The sequence below is a fragment of the Stegastes partitus genome, unplaced genomic scaffold, assembly GCF_000690725.1.
Source record: "Stegastes partitus isolate 25-593 unplaced genomic scaffold, Stegastes_partitus-1.0.2 Scaffold180, whole genome shotgun sequence".
NCBI classification, from domain to species: Eukaryota; Metazoa; Chordata; class Actinopteri; family Pomacentridae; genus Stegastes; species Stegastes partitus.
Genome location: NW_007577911.1, coordinates 575,726 through 593,613, shown reverse-complemented (window position 1 = coordinate 593,613; position 17,888 = coordinate 575,726). Strand labels below are relative to the sequence as shown.

Below are 17,888 nucleotides of genomic sequence, written 5' to 3'. Positions count from 1 at the left end.
CTATAGCTATAGTGATTTGCTGCAAGTCACCCCTATCTCCCTTTTCGGAGAGTCTAAAAACTTTCCCAAATAAAGAGGTAAGGGAACCTCCAGAAATTTTTCATAACATTGGCAAGATGTGGCCACTGAAAATCTTAGGGTGGCACACAAGCGGAATTTTGGTAATTGTATATGGTGTTGTCGTATAAAGGCTGGTTGAAAACTATGTCAGTATGACAGTTATGAAATGCTGCTCTACTTTGATTTCTTATTTAACAGTTAATGTTACCAATTATCTGATGTGCATCGACGGCTGTTCAAAATAGCCGGAGCTTGACAAGATCCATCCATCCATCATCTATATACCGCTTAACTCAAATGACTTCTGCTCTTGTGTAGTGTACAGCAGTTTTACAGTGTTTGACCAAAGTCTTGGTGAGCTGATGTACTCAAGCTAACGCAAATAAAGCAATTTATAATTAAATTGATCAGATTTATGAAGCGCTTTTCGAGGCACTCAAAGTTGCTTTACACTGTCAATTATTCATTCACACACATTCATTCCGGTGGTGGTAGCTACGATTGTAGCCACCTGAGCCACAGCCACATTGAGTTTATCCATGAACTTCTAAATACGTAACTTTGATAAACAGAGACAAGTTTTTAGATGTTTAATCAATGACCAGAGAGGAACTTTAAAGTTAAATTAAGGTCAGGTTAGGTTCAGGTTTAGATGAAGATAAGGATAATGTTTAGGCAAGTTGAGGTAAATATGTACATTTAAGATAAACAAACAATGGTCTTAAAAACTAATTTTACTTTTATACATGGTGATATGCCAACAAGCATTTCAATAAATGTTGCTTTTAGTTGTGACTATGGTTTGTCATATATGGGACTCATTAACCTGTCACCCCTTCTCCCCAGTAAATTACTGGAAATGTTTTGAATTTGTTGGAAAGACAAAACACACAACTTGTGTCTGATTTGCAAGTTGCAGTAGGAATGTGATTCAAACAATTACAGCAGGGCAATTTCACCTTCCGGCTCACTCACCTCGGAGGTCCCTGTTGAAGTCATGCAGTCGACGCACCTCCAGCTCTAGCTTGTTCCTCATGGTTTTCTCCAGGGCCTCCCTCTTGGAGGAGGACTTAGCAAGGTTTTCATAGGCTTCTGATACCAGCTGTATCTCTGTTTCCAACTACCCACAGACACAGAAAGAGTAGAACAATACAATCAAAGAGATGTGTTTAATTTTTTGTTACATAACAATTGGCATCAGTCAAAACCGGCCAGATACTGACTATTGCATTTTGACAGTTGGGTTGGTCATCTGTTAACAAGTGTAGCTTGGTGCCTTCATGGTTTACAGCCTGAGCTTAATTTTAAAATATAAGCTAGGTTAACACTGGCAAATCTGGGCTGCTCCAACGAAGAATCAAAGGTCAAACTGAATTTAACCAAAGCACAAGGGAATCTGCACAGACAACAAAATCCAAACAAAACTGGGAACCAATGAATGAATGTATTGTAAATGAGTTAACCCAGTCATCTGAACTTCAAAGGTTATCACCACTTTTTCTTTTACAATGCATTAACACCTGTGTAATTAACACCTGCACGCTACCCACAGTAACATTAACAAGCTTGGGCCTGGGATTTCTCGTTGGTCACAAGGGGAGTTGCAAGTTTCATTGTATTCTTCAGGTAATATACGTTTAGTGGGACCAGGCACTAAAATGAACAAGAAATTGAAGAAAACAAGGGTGGTCTAATAATTTTTTCCACGACTGTATTTATGGGCCTGACTGTATTTGGCCACAATAACCAGCAATATGTTTGGAGGAGTGAGGCTACAAACCCCAAGAACACCATACCTACCGCCAAGCATGGCAGCATTGGTAGCATCATGCTCGAAGGCCGTTTTGTTGCCAGTGGAACTGGTGCTTTACACAAATTAAATGGAATAATAAAGGAGGAGAACCTCCACACCTCTTAGGAACAAAAAATAAATAAATCATCAGCATGAAGAGTGGGTCCTGGACACAGACACACTTCAAAAGTTGTAAATAAAGACTAAATCAGGCTACAGAGTCATGACTCTAACCACATCAAAAACCTGTGCACTGTGATGAAGAAACAAGCTGGTGTCAGAAAGATCAAGATGTCAAACATACAACCAGAAGCTTCTCAAAAGCTTTTGCACGACCACCAAAAGTACCGAGTTGGGGTGAGAATGGCCAAGGGACATGAAAGATCACGAGACACGAGAGATCCAAAATGCACAATTGTTTGTTTTTGTGACAAAGACACGTGTTTAAATGACGTGGTCAAAAAAATTAAGAGTTATAGGCGTCACTGAAAACTCAAGATTGCCACGATATACATGGCAAACAAGTATGTGTAAACTTTTGTGTATGCTTGTTGAAGGAACAACATAGTGATTCCTTCTCCCTTTTGTCTCTAGTTGGTTCCTGTTTTGCCCCTCCCTCTCTCTCTCCTACTTTTGGGGGAAATTAGTTAACTTTGAGCTCAGTATGGCCAGAAAGACCCTTGTGATGTTCATCAGAGTATTGTTTTAAGATAGACTCAAACTTGTACCTTCCTCTAAGGAAAAACTCTATGCCTCTATGCTTCTGATATGTTACCTTGTGCAGACGGGTGACTTTCTCGCGACAGGCCTCCATCTCCTGCCTCAGCATCCTGTTCTCCTCTGCCAGTACATCCACCATCTGATTGGCACGGGTCATCATTGCGAATGGTTCCCCCTGCAGGTGGGAGAAGGAATGTGGCATGGGGTAATGTCCAGGCTGGATCGGCAGCTGGACTGGCGGAGGTCCTTGGATCTGTTGGTGCTGCTGCTGTTGCTGCTGTTGCTGTTGTTGTTGTTGTTGTTGTTGATATGGATGGTGCTGGTGCTGGTGCTGGTGCTGGTGCATCCTTGGGGTGGAGCCATAAGGGTCAAGAGAGAAAACATGACCCCTCTGTGATGTTGGGTGAATAGGCATTGGTGTGAAAGGCTCAGCCACATGGTGGGAGCCAGTACCCTGTGGGCTACGAGGGCCCATGCTAGGAAAGGGCTCTCCTTGGCTGTGGGATTGCTGGTGAGGGAAGGAAGGATGAGATGAGTGGGAGGCACTGAGCATGCTGCTGATGGTGGAGGACTGGGCACGAGACAAGGAGCCCACGGAGGTGACAGAGGAGGTGGGACTATGCTGGTGAAGGGGCCTCTGGGAGTGAACCAAGCCCTCCCTGCTGGACCTGAGGAGAGATCAGCTCTGCAGTTACACAGTATTTATCTTTGTTTTGATGTACAGAACAATGAACATGTTTTAAGCCAGCTAAAGTGGTCTATGATTTTTCTGTTTACTGACAGAGCCAGTGTGTGGCAAGTCTGAATGCATTTTGTGTATATTTGGCCATCGGCTGCCCCATATTCTAATTTTAATTATAATCATTGTTCACAGTGCACCAATTAGGAGAGAAATAAGATAGTTGATAGATAAAAATGTAAGGAGGAGGGAGACTAAAATGATGCTATATATTAATTTTAGATTGAGCATGTGCTGTCAGTGGAGTGATGATAATAATAAACAAAAACAAGCCTAAATATCACAATGTGGCAATTAGCCGTACGGTTCAGCTACTGAGGTGTTTGTAATATAACATTATGCTGTAAATTGTGATTAAAAGCAAGGTACAACTATCAATATAACAAGACCTTGGTAATAGCATAGAATCTATATATTTTTGATGTCAAACACTTTACACGTTTGACGTTTTCATACATCAGTGAACTATTGTTTACAACAAAAAAGCATTTAATCCGTCAATCCAATAAGCTGGGAGCAGTGATTCTTATAGTATTTTGGCTTGAAGAAATAGTAAAATGATTAATAAATAATGAAAATAAAGTACTGAGTAGTAGTTTCTTTAAACTGTAGTAAACTACTTAGCTCATAGCACAGTAATGCAATAGTTTTTACTTGCCTTACTCATCATGTCTGTCACTGCACAGCTCGTTGTCAACACAAGGCTGTTCTAAGTGCTTTGTTCAAGGGCACAAAAGAGGCATCTGTTTATGAAGAACAGTGTTCCAGTATTCCCTGATTCCTTTGAATATGAACCAGATGCCATTTATTCTATGCCTATGCCTTAAATTCATTTAATGTACAACTGAAATCAGATACACAACTAGAAATAGGGATAGGTGTCCAATGTTAACACTTACTACGTTAGAAAAACAAAAAAATCAGAATGTGTGCAGAGCATTACTGCATTGAATGCTTAGTCAAGTACTGTTGAGATGTTCTGTGGTCTGATCCTGTGCATTGTGCTGTTTTACATCAGATCTTATTAAGTTAGTGTTCTTGTCTGATTGATTTGCATTTAGACAGCTTTTTACCATTTGATGACTTCTTTTGTTTCATGAAAAAAGGGTTTTACAGAAAAAACACAGCCTGTGAAAAGTTTTGGTGTTAGTGAAACCAAGGACCAGTAATAGCACCAGTACTGATAACATTGAAAGAATACCTGGCATGATAACAGGACATATAACTGCATACTGAGCGGTTAACATCTACACATATCTACACATACAATATACATGTATGCACACAACGTATCGCCAGTAAGAGGAAATGGCAGTCAAGATGTGAACAAAGGTCATGGAGTAGCCAGCAATTGGGAGAAATGAGGTGGATAAGGGAGCCTAGAGGCAGTCAACACAACCACGACTATCTGACCCATCCAAACTTTATTCTATTAATTTTTTTATTCAAATAAGATTGCTTTGATTAACAAGTTTTAAATTGTTCTGCTGTACATTTTATGACCACGAGCCACTGCTTCAAAACAATGAGTGCATCATGGTAACAAAAACAAAAAGCTTGTACGGGTCCCGAACACACCTGCTCTGTATGAATGTGTGTGCAAGAGTGCAGCTAAGAGGCTGCATTCTGCCGATTAGAGGGTGGAGAGTTGGTGTGAGTGTTTGACAAATATTAGTAAAAATAATAAATACAAAAACATTTAGAATTGCATTGCATTGGATCAGAGCATCTCCAAACCTACATTCAAAGCATACGGTTATGTTAAACATTATTAATAGGTGTCCTGTGTTCTGTGAAAGTAAATATTTTATTGCTACGGTGCATATTTTGTGACAGGTTGTTGCATTAAGGCTGTAGACACCCTTTACTCATGGCTGATTCACCTGTTGTTTGCTTGCTCACAGAGCAGGACTTGTTTTTGAGCAAGGTGGGAAAACACCACTGTCAATTGACTTTGTGTAGAAAAATTCCTACCTTTAACATTCAGAGAGACGTCATCAAAGTCAAGCAGATCATGTCCCAGCTCGTCCTGTCCTGATGATTAAAATTCTGTGGTATTCATGTCTGTTTAAATCTGGTTTGCTCTGACATAAATAAGACTTAGGGTGAACAGGCCCAACAGGATCTCTTTATCGTCTCACAAAATACTATTGAGAAACTATGAAAAGGTCTCACTTCTTTTTTTTCTTTTAGTCTATTGGAAGCTAAGTCATAAATTCTGTTCATTTTTAAGGAGTGTAACTGTGAAATAATGCATTGCAATTTAAATATTAGCAAACACACACCAAGATTGCCACTGAGATTGATTTTAACTTTAAACTGCAACTGGAAAGAATGGAGATCACACAGTTTTCCCCATAAATGGTAGCTGGCAGAGTCTCAAAGCAAAATTAGGATTCATCTGTACTTGTATTTATGTCCACCTTACTAATGAAACTGACCCAAAAAGCAAATGTGAAAGTAAAAGAAGGTCTGAGCAGTGCTGGGCCATACATTTCATTCACTAGTTATTTATAGGTTTTTAAAATATTCAATACCAAAGTGGCTTTGGGAGTGCATACTGTGTGTGCGAATGAGGAATATCTGTGTTCCTTACCTGAATGAGCCATAGTCAGGTGGAGGCTGGTATCGGACATGAGGCACCTCCCTCGAATGTTCTCTCCCTCTCTGCTCCTGGTAATAGTGGCCTCCAGGCTCTTGCTGTTTGGTGGGGGAACCCATTCCTTTGAAAGGGTAGTCTGGAGGTGGGCCGCGATGCTGTGATTTGTAATAGTCACCAGGTGGCCCTGGAGGAGGCAGTGGGGGTGAGAGTGGGGTGCTGGTAACAGGAGCGTGAGCCTTCACGCCACTGGTTGCCAATGAGAGCTGCATAAGTCGCTCACTGAGAGACCGAACGTGCCCTTGCTTCAGATCCTTCAGTCCATCATCCTGGTGCACCTTTCCTGCGCCACTCACTCGTTGCACTGTGGGGCGACCCTCAGTGCGTACCTTGGCACTGCTCACCCCAGTGACATAGAAGGCAGCACCCACTGAGGTGGGAAGAGGAGGCTGCTGGACCTGGCTGCTCTGCTGCTGAGGCTGAGGAGGAGGAACATGGCCACGAAAGTATTGTGACTGCACTTTGGCCTCTTCATATGTAGGGAGGTCCTCGGAGTTCGGACACTGCCCTTGGTTGCTCCCACCACCTCCACTGCTACTTCCTCCTCCTCCGGTCCCTAGACCTCCTCCCCCACCACTGTTTCCTCCCCCTCTGGTGGAGCCCAGTTTTTCCAAGCCATTGTCTGTCTGCAACTCCTGTCCTTGGGGCTCTTGTCGAGCAATGTGTGGAGTCATGGAGTGGTCATCCGATGGACCAACCTGTCCCTGTACTGAGTAACCTCCTCCACTTCCACCTCCTGCGCCTCCTCCTGCTTGTTGTTGTTGTTGTTGCTGCTGTTGCAGCACATAGTTCCGGTTTATCTGCTCCTGCAGGAGGCGCTGTAGAACGGTGCTGCTACCGCCTCCTAAACCGTTGCTGCTGTTGGAGGATTCTTCGGTCGCGGCCCTCATCTCCACCTCGCGCTGGCCCCGTACCTCATGGAAGGACAAGCTCCGCCCACGGTCTATTCTCCCTGACAGGAATATGGGAAAGTGCAAGAAAGAATGAGAAAATAAAAGCAATGTAACGAAGGGATCAAAGAAATGAGTTTCATAAGGGTGAATATTATGGGAAGTAGAAGATCCAAGAGAGTGACAGTGAAGGGCAGAGAGGGTGAAGAGCAGAAGAACAAGTACAGGCTCAAAGCATTCAGGTCAGAGATGCACACGGAACATCCACCACCACTTGACCCTGCACACACGACACAGTGGAACAAGAAGAACAATGTCTGAAAAAACCAAAGAGCCACACCAGCAGCCCTGAACCCTCAAACCCAAATCACCAACACAGCAAATATCAAGACAAACTGTTTCAACCAAAGAATGATGACTGTAGCCACTGTCTAGCGCCTATTGAAAGTAAACACCTTCCTTGAAAGCTTATTGCTTTTTAACATTGAATTTTGTTGAATATAATTGTTGTTTTTGTTTGTTTTTCTTTTAAATTCCAAATAAAAACTCTGTCATGCCAAAGTGAAAACAGATTTCTACAAAGTAATGTCAAATAATTAAAACTATAAAATGTAAAATAAGTAATTGCATGCATTACAGCATTGAGCCTGTGTAAATAGGTCTCAATGAGCCTTGCACATCTGGACAAAGCAGTTTTACCCGATTCTTACTGTGATGTGTCCCAATACAAACACACAAGGGAGCAGAAAACAATTTGGCATCGTTTACAGTAAAACTACTAAACGACAAGGGTGCCTATCCTCTGGACTGCCTTTTGGTTGTTGAAGGACAAAAGTAGAAACCGTTTTTTACCTGATGTGACAGAATACATGAATGTAAAACGTCAAAGCCTTTCAACATCAAAGAGACTTTGTGAACTACATCTGCACAACTATAACATTAGGGTGCCAACTAATAGATATTCTCATTACCAATTATTCTGGGATTTTTAATCTATTAAATGGCAAGAACTAATGAAAATGACATGAGTTCACAGTCTAAAGAAAGACTGATCACTTTACTGTAACGGGAATTCAGCCAAAAACAACTGTATAACATGACATCAATCACAAAACACTGGAAAAGATGTTAACAGATTACATTAATCGACTGTGGCACATAAAATAGTTCTACAAATGTTAAACATTAAAATAAAACCCAAAAACCCACAATGATTTGGATATTCTCACAGTGGATTCTAAGACATTTGGTTGGAAATGTTCACACAGAATTTAAGACTGAAACATGTGTTTTCAGTTAAACATCTAACGCTGTCAAAGCTGAAACCACCTGGGTATATTTGATATGAAGGTCCAAATCAAAGAGTCAAGTTTCTCATCTACTGAAAACAATAAAAGTCCCACACGTATTCAATTCAGAGGTCTAAACTCAAGACATTTCTTTTTTTTAAAAAAATAAAATCTTGGTTAGTCTTGAGAAACAAACTAAATATGTTTACTTTATAAATTAAAATGTTGTATGTTTTGGACTGATCCGTGTACAGCTTGCATCTATATCCATGTGGTTTCTTCTGACAACGCTGAATGTTAATAACTCCATAGTTTTGCACCTTGTTCTACAGAGAAAAAAGGAAATCATTACATCTAGTGCTTTCTGTTATCCTTCTCATTCTCAAGGAGGAAGATGCTTTTTTCCGAAACATCTGTAAGTAAATAAAATATGAGACAAAAGATAAAATGTTAGCTTTGGTGGGATGTCTGCAGATGGTATATTCTCTTCAAGCTGAAGAGACAGAGACACAAAAAAAAGAAGTGTTTATGAAGTACAGTGGGCTGGGTAGTGGAAATTAAGATGCACAGAAGATATTTTTTAATTGAAATACACACACAAGAAAACAAAGAAAACCAAAACGCCTAAGACTGCCAACCCTTTCAAAGTCTATCAACATTAAAACTGATAAAATGATGTTTTTGAAGATAAAATGCACCCCTTTCATCTTGGGATGCTTTAAACAGAACTAGAGTTTGAGGCTCACTGTGCTTTGCTGCATCTGCTAAAACGTGTTTAGAAATAATGCTACACCTTTATGTGGATGGAAATCAGACATTAGCTGTAGTTCTGGTGTTATAAACATGTTCTAAAGTAGAATCCTGACATTTTTTTCTGCAATTTCCATGTTCCAGCTATTAAAATGCAACTTTTGAAAACTAGGAGACAGCACAGAGGCAGCACTGTTTACAGTCCCATGTACATTTGTTTTAATTTCCACAGATGTCTAAAGTGGTTTGGGAAATCTGGTTTAGCTCTTAGGTAGTGAACAAGGGGTTTTCACTGCAATTACATGTAAGTATGTCAAAACATTACAGACAAAATGTATCTGTTTGGGTTATTTTTTGAATCAGCTAGTCATACAGATCCATATTTGTTAAGCGATTAAAAAGGTGGAAAAAAGAAAACTAGTCATTACAATGACCATGAGCATGCAGGCTGTTCAGAGTCAACGAACACAATTAACAGTTAGCAATTCTGCAGCCAAAGCTTTCATGCTGACAGAAAGATACAGAAAGATACAGAAACTCCAAGGAACTCCATGTTGGCTTGGTAAATGTGCCATTCATAGAAAACATGATCCACAGTTCAGACAGTACATTACCAATTCCTGCAACAGTATGCCGTTTAGTTTGACAGTTCTGAGACACAGATACCCCAAGAAGTCTGTAAAGGTTCTCAGTCATCCAGGTCATGGTTATTCTCGTAGTTTAATCATAGCAACTGGACTTGCTTGAGTTCCTTCAAGACGTTCCACCTCTCATCGAAGAGGCTTCATCAGTTCTGACTGACTAGTTGGGAGTTCCAGGTACTTATATCCTTAAGGAGCCATTAACACCTGAATTTCAGTTTCAATTGGGGGTTTGTTACTCCTCCCCCTCGATGGAAGTATCTGAAACTCCCAACTAGCCTCTTGGATGAGAGGTGAAACGTCTTCAAGGAACTCAAGCAAGTCCAGTTGCTACGATTAATCTACGAGAATAACCCAAGAAGGACGCTTAGCTCAGCGTACACAGGAAGGAAAAAGGACATAAGTGTTTGGAAGGTGTATGCATGTGGCAATAAAACAACTTTACTGTTTGTACAAACTACCACAGGTACCATAAGGAAAATAAATACAAGTCTGACAGGTCTGGAAGTTGGTCAGTGCTGGAGGATGTTTGCAGAACACTGAAAGCTTTGAAGTTTTTGGCAAATTGTGTGTTAGAGGTACAAACAAATGACCAGTGTGGTGATGTAGTTTCTGATATAGGTAGTTTAATGTGAAGCATGGCATACTGTAGGCTTAAACTATTATTTCAACTATATCAGCCCTTATATTTATGTTTTGTTTTCCACTACACAGCCCTGTAGACTGTAGATGCATACTGTCTCCAACATACTTCAACTGCCATTTCCTGCAGTTCATCCCCCAAATCTTCTCCCTCTGACTTGCCCTCTGCACAGCCAGCTAACAGGAGGACAAGAGAAGGACAAGAGAACAAAACAACAGATAAGGAGAGCTGTGACAGGGTGAGATGGCACAACATTTCACACAATTAAAGGCAAGGTAGGCAGCAACTTGTTTTTGCTTTTCTGTACTATTTATTACTTCTGAGCAATCTCCTCTAATCTGCTTTTATTCCAGGTTAGGATCTCTGACACTTCCTGTGGAGCTAAGGTGAAAATATTTGATGTTTATGCCGACGACTGGAATACTTTAACACTTGTCCTCTCTTGAATGCTACGAGCAACAGAATGAACAGGTTAGGTAGAATTAATTACCACTGTGTTTAGTTCAAGAGGATACTAAAGACCGTTTCAAAATGCTGTTGAGACAATATTCACAAGTCCTTAAGGAGGTATAGACAAGCAAAATGGTGTTTTGAAATAAAATGTATTCTATTCTATCTATGAGTTCAAGATGAATAATGATGGATTTATAATTCTGTGAATGATATAATGTAGGTTGTACTGAATGACAATATGCTTCTCTACCCTATTTTACTTAATTGTAAATTTAACGAGTTGAGCTGTTGTGTTTGTGGTTGTTGTGTGTATAAGTGTGACTGTGCGTATGTGTGAATAGCCAATGCTTATGTTGGTGCTAATGAGGATCCTAATAAACGAAATGAAATGAAACAACTAGCCAATCAAAGCAGAGTATAAATCAGGCACTGAGAAAAGGCTTAATTATTAAAGAAGCTGTAAACGAGTTGTATGAAGTTGTACATTTACATCCAGGATTAGTCATCTAACAGGACGGTGTGTTTGAGACCCACCACACTACCTGAATGCATTCCTTGTAGAAACTTTTGCAAAGCTGTTGTTGGTGCAAACATGGTGTTTTCACCAGACATAGTAACTGATATTGTACTTATACCATTTGTCTGACACCACTGACTCCGTGCTTTCATTTAGATGGCTCGACTACACTGCATTAGACGTTTCTTGTGTAATTATAAGGTAGTTTCCTGCCTTACTTGAAGTACGTATCCAACTGTGTGCATTTTGTACCACATGACTTGTCCTAGATCCTCTTCGGCCCTTTCCATCTCCTCTCCTCTTCGCTGTCCCTCTGTTATCTCCACTACATTTCCTCTTCCTTGTTTCTGCACTCTCATATTCACCTTTGACTTCCTGTTTTCTACCTGCATGTCCTCAGAACCAGATTCCCTGAAACATCTTACTTTTCCAAAACTCCAAAGTGTTCTCACTCTCAATACCCACCTGTGTGGCTGCTCTCACTGTGCTCTCCAGAAGGCGTCAGTGGAACCAGCTACTCATGTTGCGATGGGCCAGCAGGTCCACTACGTGGCCCGGAGCAATGGGGCTGATGATGTAGTTGCAGGTGTATGATCAGTGTAAGGTGGTACAAGTCTGGTGGCAGCAGGCTGTTCCTTGCTCCAATGCATAAATGTAGTGTCCAGTGTCGCTAGGCAACAAACACGCTGGATAGGGAATAATTTAAGATAATATTTTATTGCCACGCAGAACACAAGAATAGGAGACTAAAGTTGTGGATGTTGGTGATACCTTTCCAAAGAGACCAGCAATTTTAATCTCATAGATTATTTATGCTCAGCAACCATTAACTCGAATGAGAACTGGTGTCATTTTAGACTGTAAAATACAAGCTGCACCCTCCACTCTTCAATACGTTCTTTAATGACGACCATATCAATGTAGATACAATCTGTGTTATAATGTGATGATCAGATAGGCTGATGATCTGACCACCAACTTGAAACATGTGAAGGTCTGTGATTGTTTTTTCCATGAAATTCTTAACTTTCAAGAGGCAGCAGATATTATAGAATTACAAATATGTCATTACAACTATCCTCTCCTGCTAACCTTTCCCTCTACAGCGATTCAAACACTTATCTGCCTTCCAGCTTTCTGTAGTAAGATTGTTAAGGTGTTTAACATTTCAGGAACATGATTTTTATAGATTCTTATCCAGCAAGGGTAACACAAATCGTTAATTCTTCTCCAAAAGCTACAGTTCCTGTGATATTTCTGTGTGGGTAAATGTTTTTCTATGTCCCCAGTTCTGTTTCAAGGCAACCTAAACCCAGGAGGTGTCTGTCTGCTCCTCTCCTGCGGGACGCGTACCGGCGACCTTCTTCCTGCGAGGCGACGGTGCTAACGATGGAGCCACCTTGCAGCCCTGAAGCACAACATGTCACATGAAAACAAAGTGACCCACTCAGTCCTTGTTTATTGGTTCCAATTCACTCTTAAAGTTTCACTCTTCACCATTTCTCAGTGTCCCTAAGCATTCCAGTTTCAACAGAGATCTGACCTGTGGGCATATGATCAAAGTTAGTGGTAACGGTAGCCACATTAGTCACACAATGTGCTTCCACTAAGGATTGTCCGATTGTTGTGATGATATTGCCATCAATAATAAGAGTAATCCACTGGGTCTTCAGTTCCTCAGCTGCTGGGAGTACACAAGGACTCTGTCGACTCTTGTAGCCAACAGCTGAATATCTGACGTGCTTTGCTCATGGCACCACATTATCATTCTGCCGCAGGGGGGAAAAATTTAGCTAGTTTGTGATTCTGTAAACCAATATCAATTGTCTTGCATGAGACGAAGCAAAAGATGCTGCGACTGTGTCTCTGTAAATAGTTACAAGGAGAAACGTATTCTGGTTGAACAGCTTAACATGCAGAGACAAAAACTTGACCCTAATCACACACCAAAAGTGGTAAGAAATGGCTAAATCAGGCTAGAATTAAGGTTTTAGACTGGTCTCTCCAAAGACGTGACCTAAACCCAACAGAGAACCTGTGGACTGTGCTTTTTTTTTGTGTTTTTTTTTTAAAAAGGCAGCCTCAAAAAGTCAACTAATTTAGTTTAGCTGTGCCAAGAGAAGTGGTCAAAGTGAAACCAGAAGCTTGCAGACAACTACTGAAAGCACTGAGGTAAAACTAGCCAAGAGATGTTAAACCAAATATTAGCATTGCTATATGTTTAATTTTGACCCAGCAGATTCTGTCATATTTCAAGAAGACCTACTATTATTTATGAAAGAACTAAAATGCATGATTGTTTGGGTTTTAATGATTCCATTGTAGAAAATTAAGAGTTACAAGAATCATTGGAAACTCAAAACTGCCACGATACATATGGTCTTTCCAAGTGTATGTAAACTATGTAAACTCGTACCTAGGGTATAGAGCCTGGCAGATTTCAAGGTCACTAACATACCAAACTGATCATCTGTAAAAATGGGGCCTCGTGTGTTCCAATCTCCTCTTCCCAGGCCAATGTATTAAATCAAGGCTTTTTGGACACAAAACCTCTTTGATATCCACACACTCAGTCCTCACAGCACAAACCTGAATTTAGCTCCTATCCTTACTTTCTGTTTTTGTAATCATTACTAAAAAATGGTTTGGAAAATGCTCCTACCTGTGTGGCTTCCTCAGAAAGTCTTTCATCTTCTCCTTAAATCAATCCGAGTAAAAAAAAAAAATCGGTGTGTGTGTCGCTGAGAGTCTCGCTACAATCTGCCTCTGTTGTGCACCTCTCTTTCCATTTCCCACTCACACATTCCTCCCTCCCTCTGACGAGTAGGGCTGGAAGGTAGAAGACAGGTGGATTTGGCAGCCATTCAGCTTTGTGCCACACCTTTATACTTGTGCACTATTGCTTTACCAGCACTTACTTTGTCAACCGTCATTCAGAGAAATACTCAAGACCATAACCTCCCTTTTCCCCTTTGACTCCATTAACAACAGGGATATGTTTCCAGTTTAGACAAGTTGTAGCAATAAAACTCATCCAAAGAGACTTCTCTGAGCAGATAGAGGCTTTGCTTTTTAAAAAATTACAGATAATGTAAACAGTAGGGAAAACATGCACGGCCCAAATGCAGCCACTCGGTGCAGTTTAACATAAGTAAGTATCAGATTCGGCAGATTAGGACACAAGACACGTAAAGAGACCAATAAAATGTGAGTCAGCAGAAGTGTCTAGACATGTGCTTGAAACGGTTACCAAATGGTTTCAGCTATTTCAGACAAAACATTGGATAGTCTCACACGCTGTGCTCCTGTGTATACCGTCATGCATATATCGTAGCTTCAGTGGATGCATTGCTGTTATTTTTCTGGCATGCATATAAAATCTTTAAAGATTGCTGGAATAAAAACCGACATCCCCTCTTTGATACTGAAAGACATTCCTGTACAACTCTGACTAATTAAAACTGTTCATTCTTTCACTGTCATGGCCTTGCCTCAGGGCAGACACATGTCTTATACATGCAGTAGGCACAGTTCGCCTTTGAATGTTAGTAGATCAAGCACAGAAGAGAGCATTGTTTGCTTAGTCTCATTTCATGTTTTTTGCTTTAACACTTCACCTTTCTGACTTTCTCTATTTTAGGTGAACTCCTAAAATGCAGCCCTCCTGCATTGTGTTTTATCTTTTTCCAGCAGACTAAATTTCTTTGGTGTATCAGCTACACAATTTCATCTGGAATCCAAATGTTTACTTACAGGTCTAGTGAAAGGACAGTAGCTGTTCCCATGCAAAATGATGTCACGTCTCTATTCAATTAAACAAGAATGCCAAATCAAGGTTAGTGCAGTCTTTGTTATCGATTAATAAAGTGACAGAAACAAGTCAAAACAGACATGACTCAAATTAGGTGGTGCAATTACAAATTGACACAGATAGGAACCTAACCTCAGATATTTAAACTGTCAAGAGACAGAAATCATGCTCAACAATAAAGCTTCCAAAATTGCGCCCAGTCGGAAGAATGAAGAACTTGTTTTGCCGCATATTTGGTTAATGAACGTTGCTCGGACAATAGAAACATCCTTAACCAGGGAGAGTTTGGTTACCGTCTACTTTGTCTCTTAGGAAACACCCTGCTGTACATTCAGCCTCTGGCTACTTCCCAGTAAAATCACATTTTTTCTCCGACTTTTTCAATAGGCAGTTTACATGAGCAATGCAGCAACTGCTGAGCGAATCTACTTACTGCCAAGGGAAGGCACAAGTGTTGACTCAGACCAGCAGCCTGATGTGCAGGCCATCTCTGCCTTTAAAGTGACCCTCTATGCATATAGATAAATGGACATTAGCAGTAGATCTTTTGATTCAGTTCAATTCAGTTTAATTCATATAGCACTAAAAAAAGTTACCTCAAGGCACTTTACATTATAAGGGCTTACAAAATTATACCACTGAGAGAAACCAAGAAAATCTAAATCCAAATTGATCTGACGTGTTTTTCCAGCACATTCCACAGATGCTCAATAGGGCTGAGATATGAGGAGTTCGGAGGCCAAGTCAACATGTTTTCCTTATTTTCATGTTACTCAAACCAATCCTGAATCATATTTGCCATGCATGGTGCATTATCCTGCTGAAAGAGGCCTCTGCCATGTGGGAATACTGTTGACATGAGGTGTTTGTGTGTTTGCTGTGGGAAGCAATGTTTAGATAGGTGGCATGTGAGAAAAGCAACAACCACATGAATGCCAGGAACCAGTGTACCCTGCAGAATGTTGCCCAGAGCATCACACTCCCACTGCTGTAGTCCCTTCCTCCCATAATGCTGCCATCTCTCCCCAAGGTTTACACACCCACCCAGACATCCACGTGATATGAAAGAAAACGTGATTCATCGGACCACACCAACTTCTTCAATGGTCCAATACTCCAGTATGGACACTCATCTGTCCATTGTATGCACTTTTGGCAGCGGAAAGGAGTCAGCATGGGCACTCCAACAGGTCTGTGGCTAAGCAGCCCCATACAAAGCTGTTCTGACACCTTTCTGTCATAGACTGCATACATTTTTTTTTCAGTACTCTGAATATTTCCCTTTTAATTGCTTTTCAACATTGAATCATCCATCCATCCATTATCTATACACCACTTAATCCTCACTAGGGTTGCAGGGAGGCTGGAGTCTATCCCAGCTGACTTAGGGTGAAGGCAGGGGACACCCTGGACAGGTCACCAGTCCATCACAGGGTTACACCAGTCAACCTCAGCATGTTTTTGGACTGTGGGGGGAAGCCGGAGCTGCACGGGCAGAACATGCAAACTCCACGCAGAAAGATCCTTGGTGTCCTCACAGGAACCGGCGACCTTCTTGCTGCGAGGCAACAGTGCTAACCACCACTCCACCTGGCAGCCCCAACATTGAATTATAGTGAATTCAATTTGGCTTTTGTTATTAGAATTCACAAAATGAAAACAGATATTTACAACATAATGTCAACTAAATAAAAATGTAAAATCTAGAATACAGTTCACCAGAAGGCATGAGGGAGACTCTGAGGTCAACTAGAAGATTCTTTGGTTAATCCGATGAAACCAAAATTGAGCTTTTTGACCATCAGACTAGATGCTTGGCGCATACCAAACACTGCACATCATCACAAACACACCATCCCCACCATTAAGGAAAAGGCAGCATCGTGATGCGGGAATGTTTCTCAACTGTAGGCACCGGACAGCTTGTAAAGATATCATGTAAAATGATGAAATGAAATGCAGCAAAGAATGAGGAAATCCTGGTGGAAAACCTGATGTAGTGTGCAAGGAAACTGCAACTTGGGAGAAGATCAGGTTTCAAGCAAGACAATGATCTGAGGCATCCAGCCAAAGCTAAACAGAAATGAAAAGACTACAAGGTGAATGTTCTAGACCGGCAAAGTCAGACCTCGGACCTCAATCCAACTGGAAAATTGTGGCTGGACTTAAAAGAAAAAGGGCTGTTAACTAACAATCCCAGCGTAACAGACGTTAAGTCAAAGATCAACGAGGTAAAACTGCACTGTCCAGATGTGCAAGGCGGCTCATTGACCACTTTTGATAGATACTAACCACTGCATACCTGCCACACCCCACAAGACCTGCCGTTTTGGAAATGCTCTGACTCAGTTGTCCAACCATTCCTTGTCAGAGACACTCCTTCCTATTTTTCTTGCTACCAACACATCAACTGGCTGTTCACTTGCTGTCTAATCCATCACACCGCCTGACACATGCCGCCATAATGAAATAAGCACAGATATTCTCCTCTATTAGTTTAATGTTGTGGTTTACTGGTGCATTCTTTTAAAACAGATTTTAATGTCAGGTTTTAAGAGGGGATTACCATTGCACTACAGTCTGATAACAGGTAAAATGAATGCGTGTTTACAGTCGCTGCAAGTAAAGTTGAACCTAAAACATCAACTGAGAAGAACACAAACAGACTTTAATTTCTACATTCATATAAGCAGAAACTGGATCAGAATTCTATGCAGGTGTAGGACAGGCCTTGCTTTGACACGATTTGTTCTCAACATTTCCAAGATGTACATGATTAAATCAAGTAGTATTTGCATAATATTCAACAACTTAACATTTATTAGATTCCATCCATCCATCCATTATCTATACACCGCTTAATCCTCACTAGGGTCGCGGAGGGGGGCTGGAGTCTATCCCAGCTGACTCAGGGTGAAGGCAGG

At 40.9% G+C, this 17,888-nt stretch overlaps 1 protein-coding gene across 4 annotated transcripts in view; it reads right to left on the bottom strand.

The window, feature by feature from the left end:
* The window catches only part of amot (angiomotin), a 37,912-nt gene that overhangs the window by 11,655 nt on the left and 8,369 nt on the right, over positions 1 to 17,888 (bottom strand). The window contains exons 1-6 of one of the 4 annotated variants that reach the window (XM_008280065.1): positions 11,619 to 12,542; positions 10,292 to 10,359; positions 8,502 to 8,562; positions 5,908 to 6,922; positions 2,628 to 3,240; positions 1,036 to 1,180 (exon numbers count right to left, since the gene is read on the bottom strand). In XM_008280065.1, coding sequence (XP_008278287.1) covers positions 1,036 to 1,180; positions 2,628 to 3,240; positions 5,908 to 6,922; positions 8,502 to 8,562; positions 10,292 to 10,303 — 1,846 coding nt within the window. In that variant the 5' untranslated portion in view covers positions 10,304 to 10,359; positions 11,619 to 12,542. Of the gene's footprint in view, positions 1 to 1,035; positions 1,181 to 2,627; positions 3,241 to 5,907; positions 6,923 to 8,501; positions 8,563 to 10,291; positions 10,360 to 11,618; positions 12,543 to 17,888 lie in introns of those variants that run through there. The other 3 variants (XM_008280064.1, XM_008280066.1, XM_008280067.1) reach the window with 3 other exon arrangements.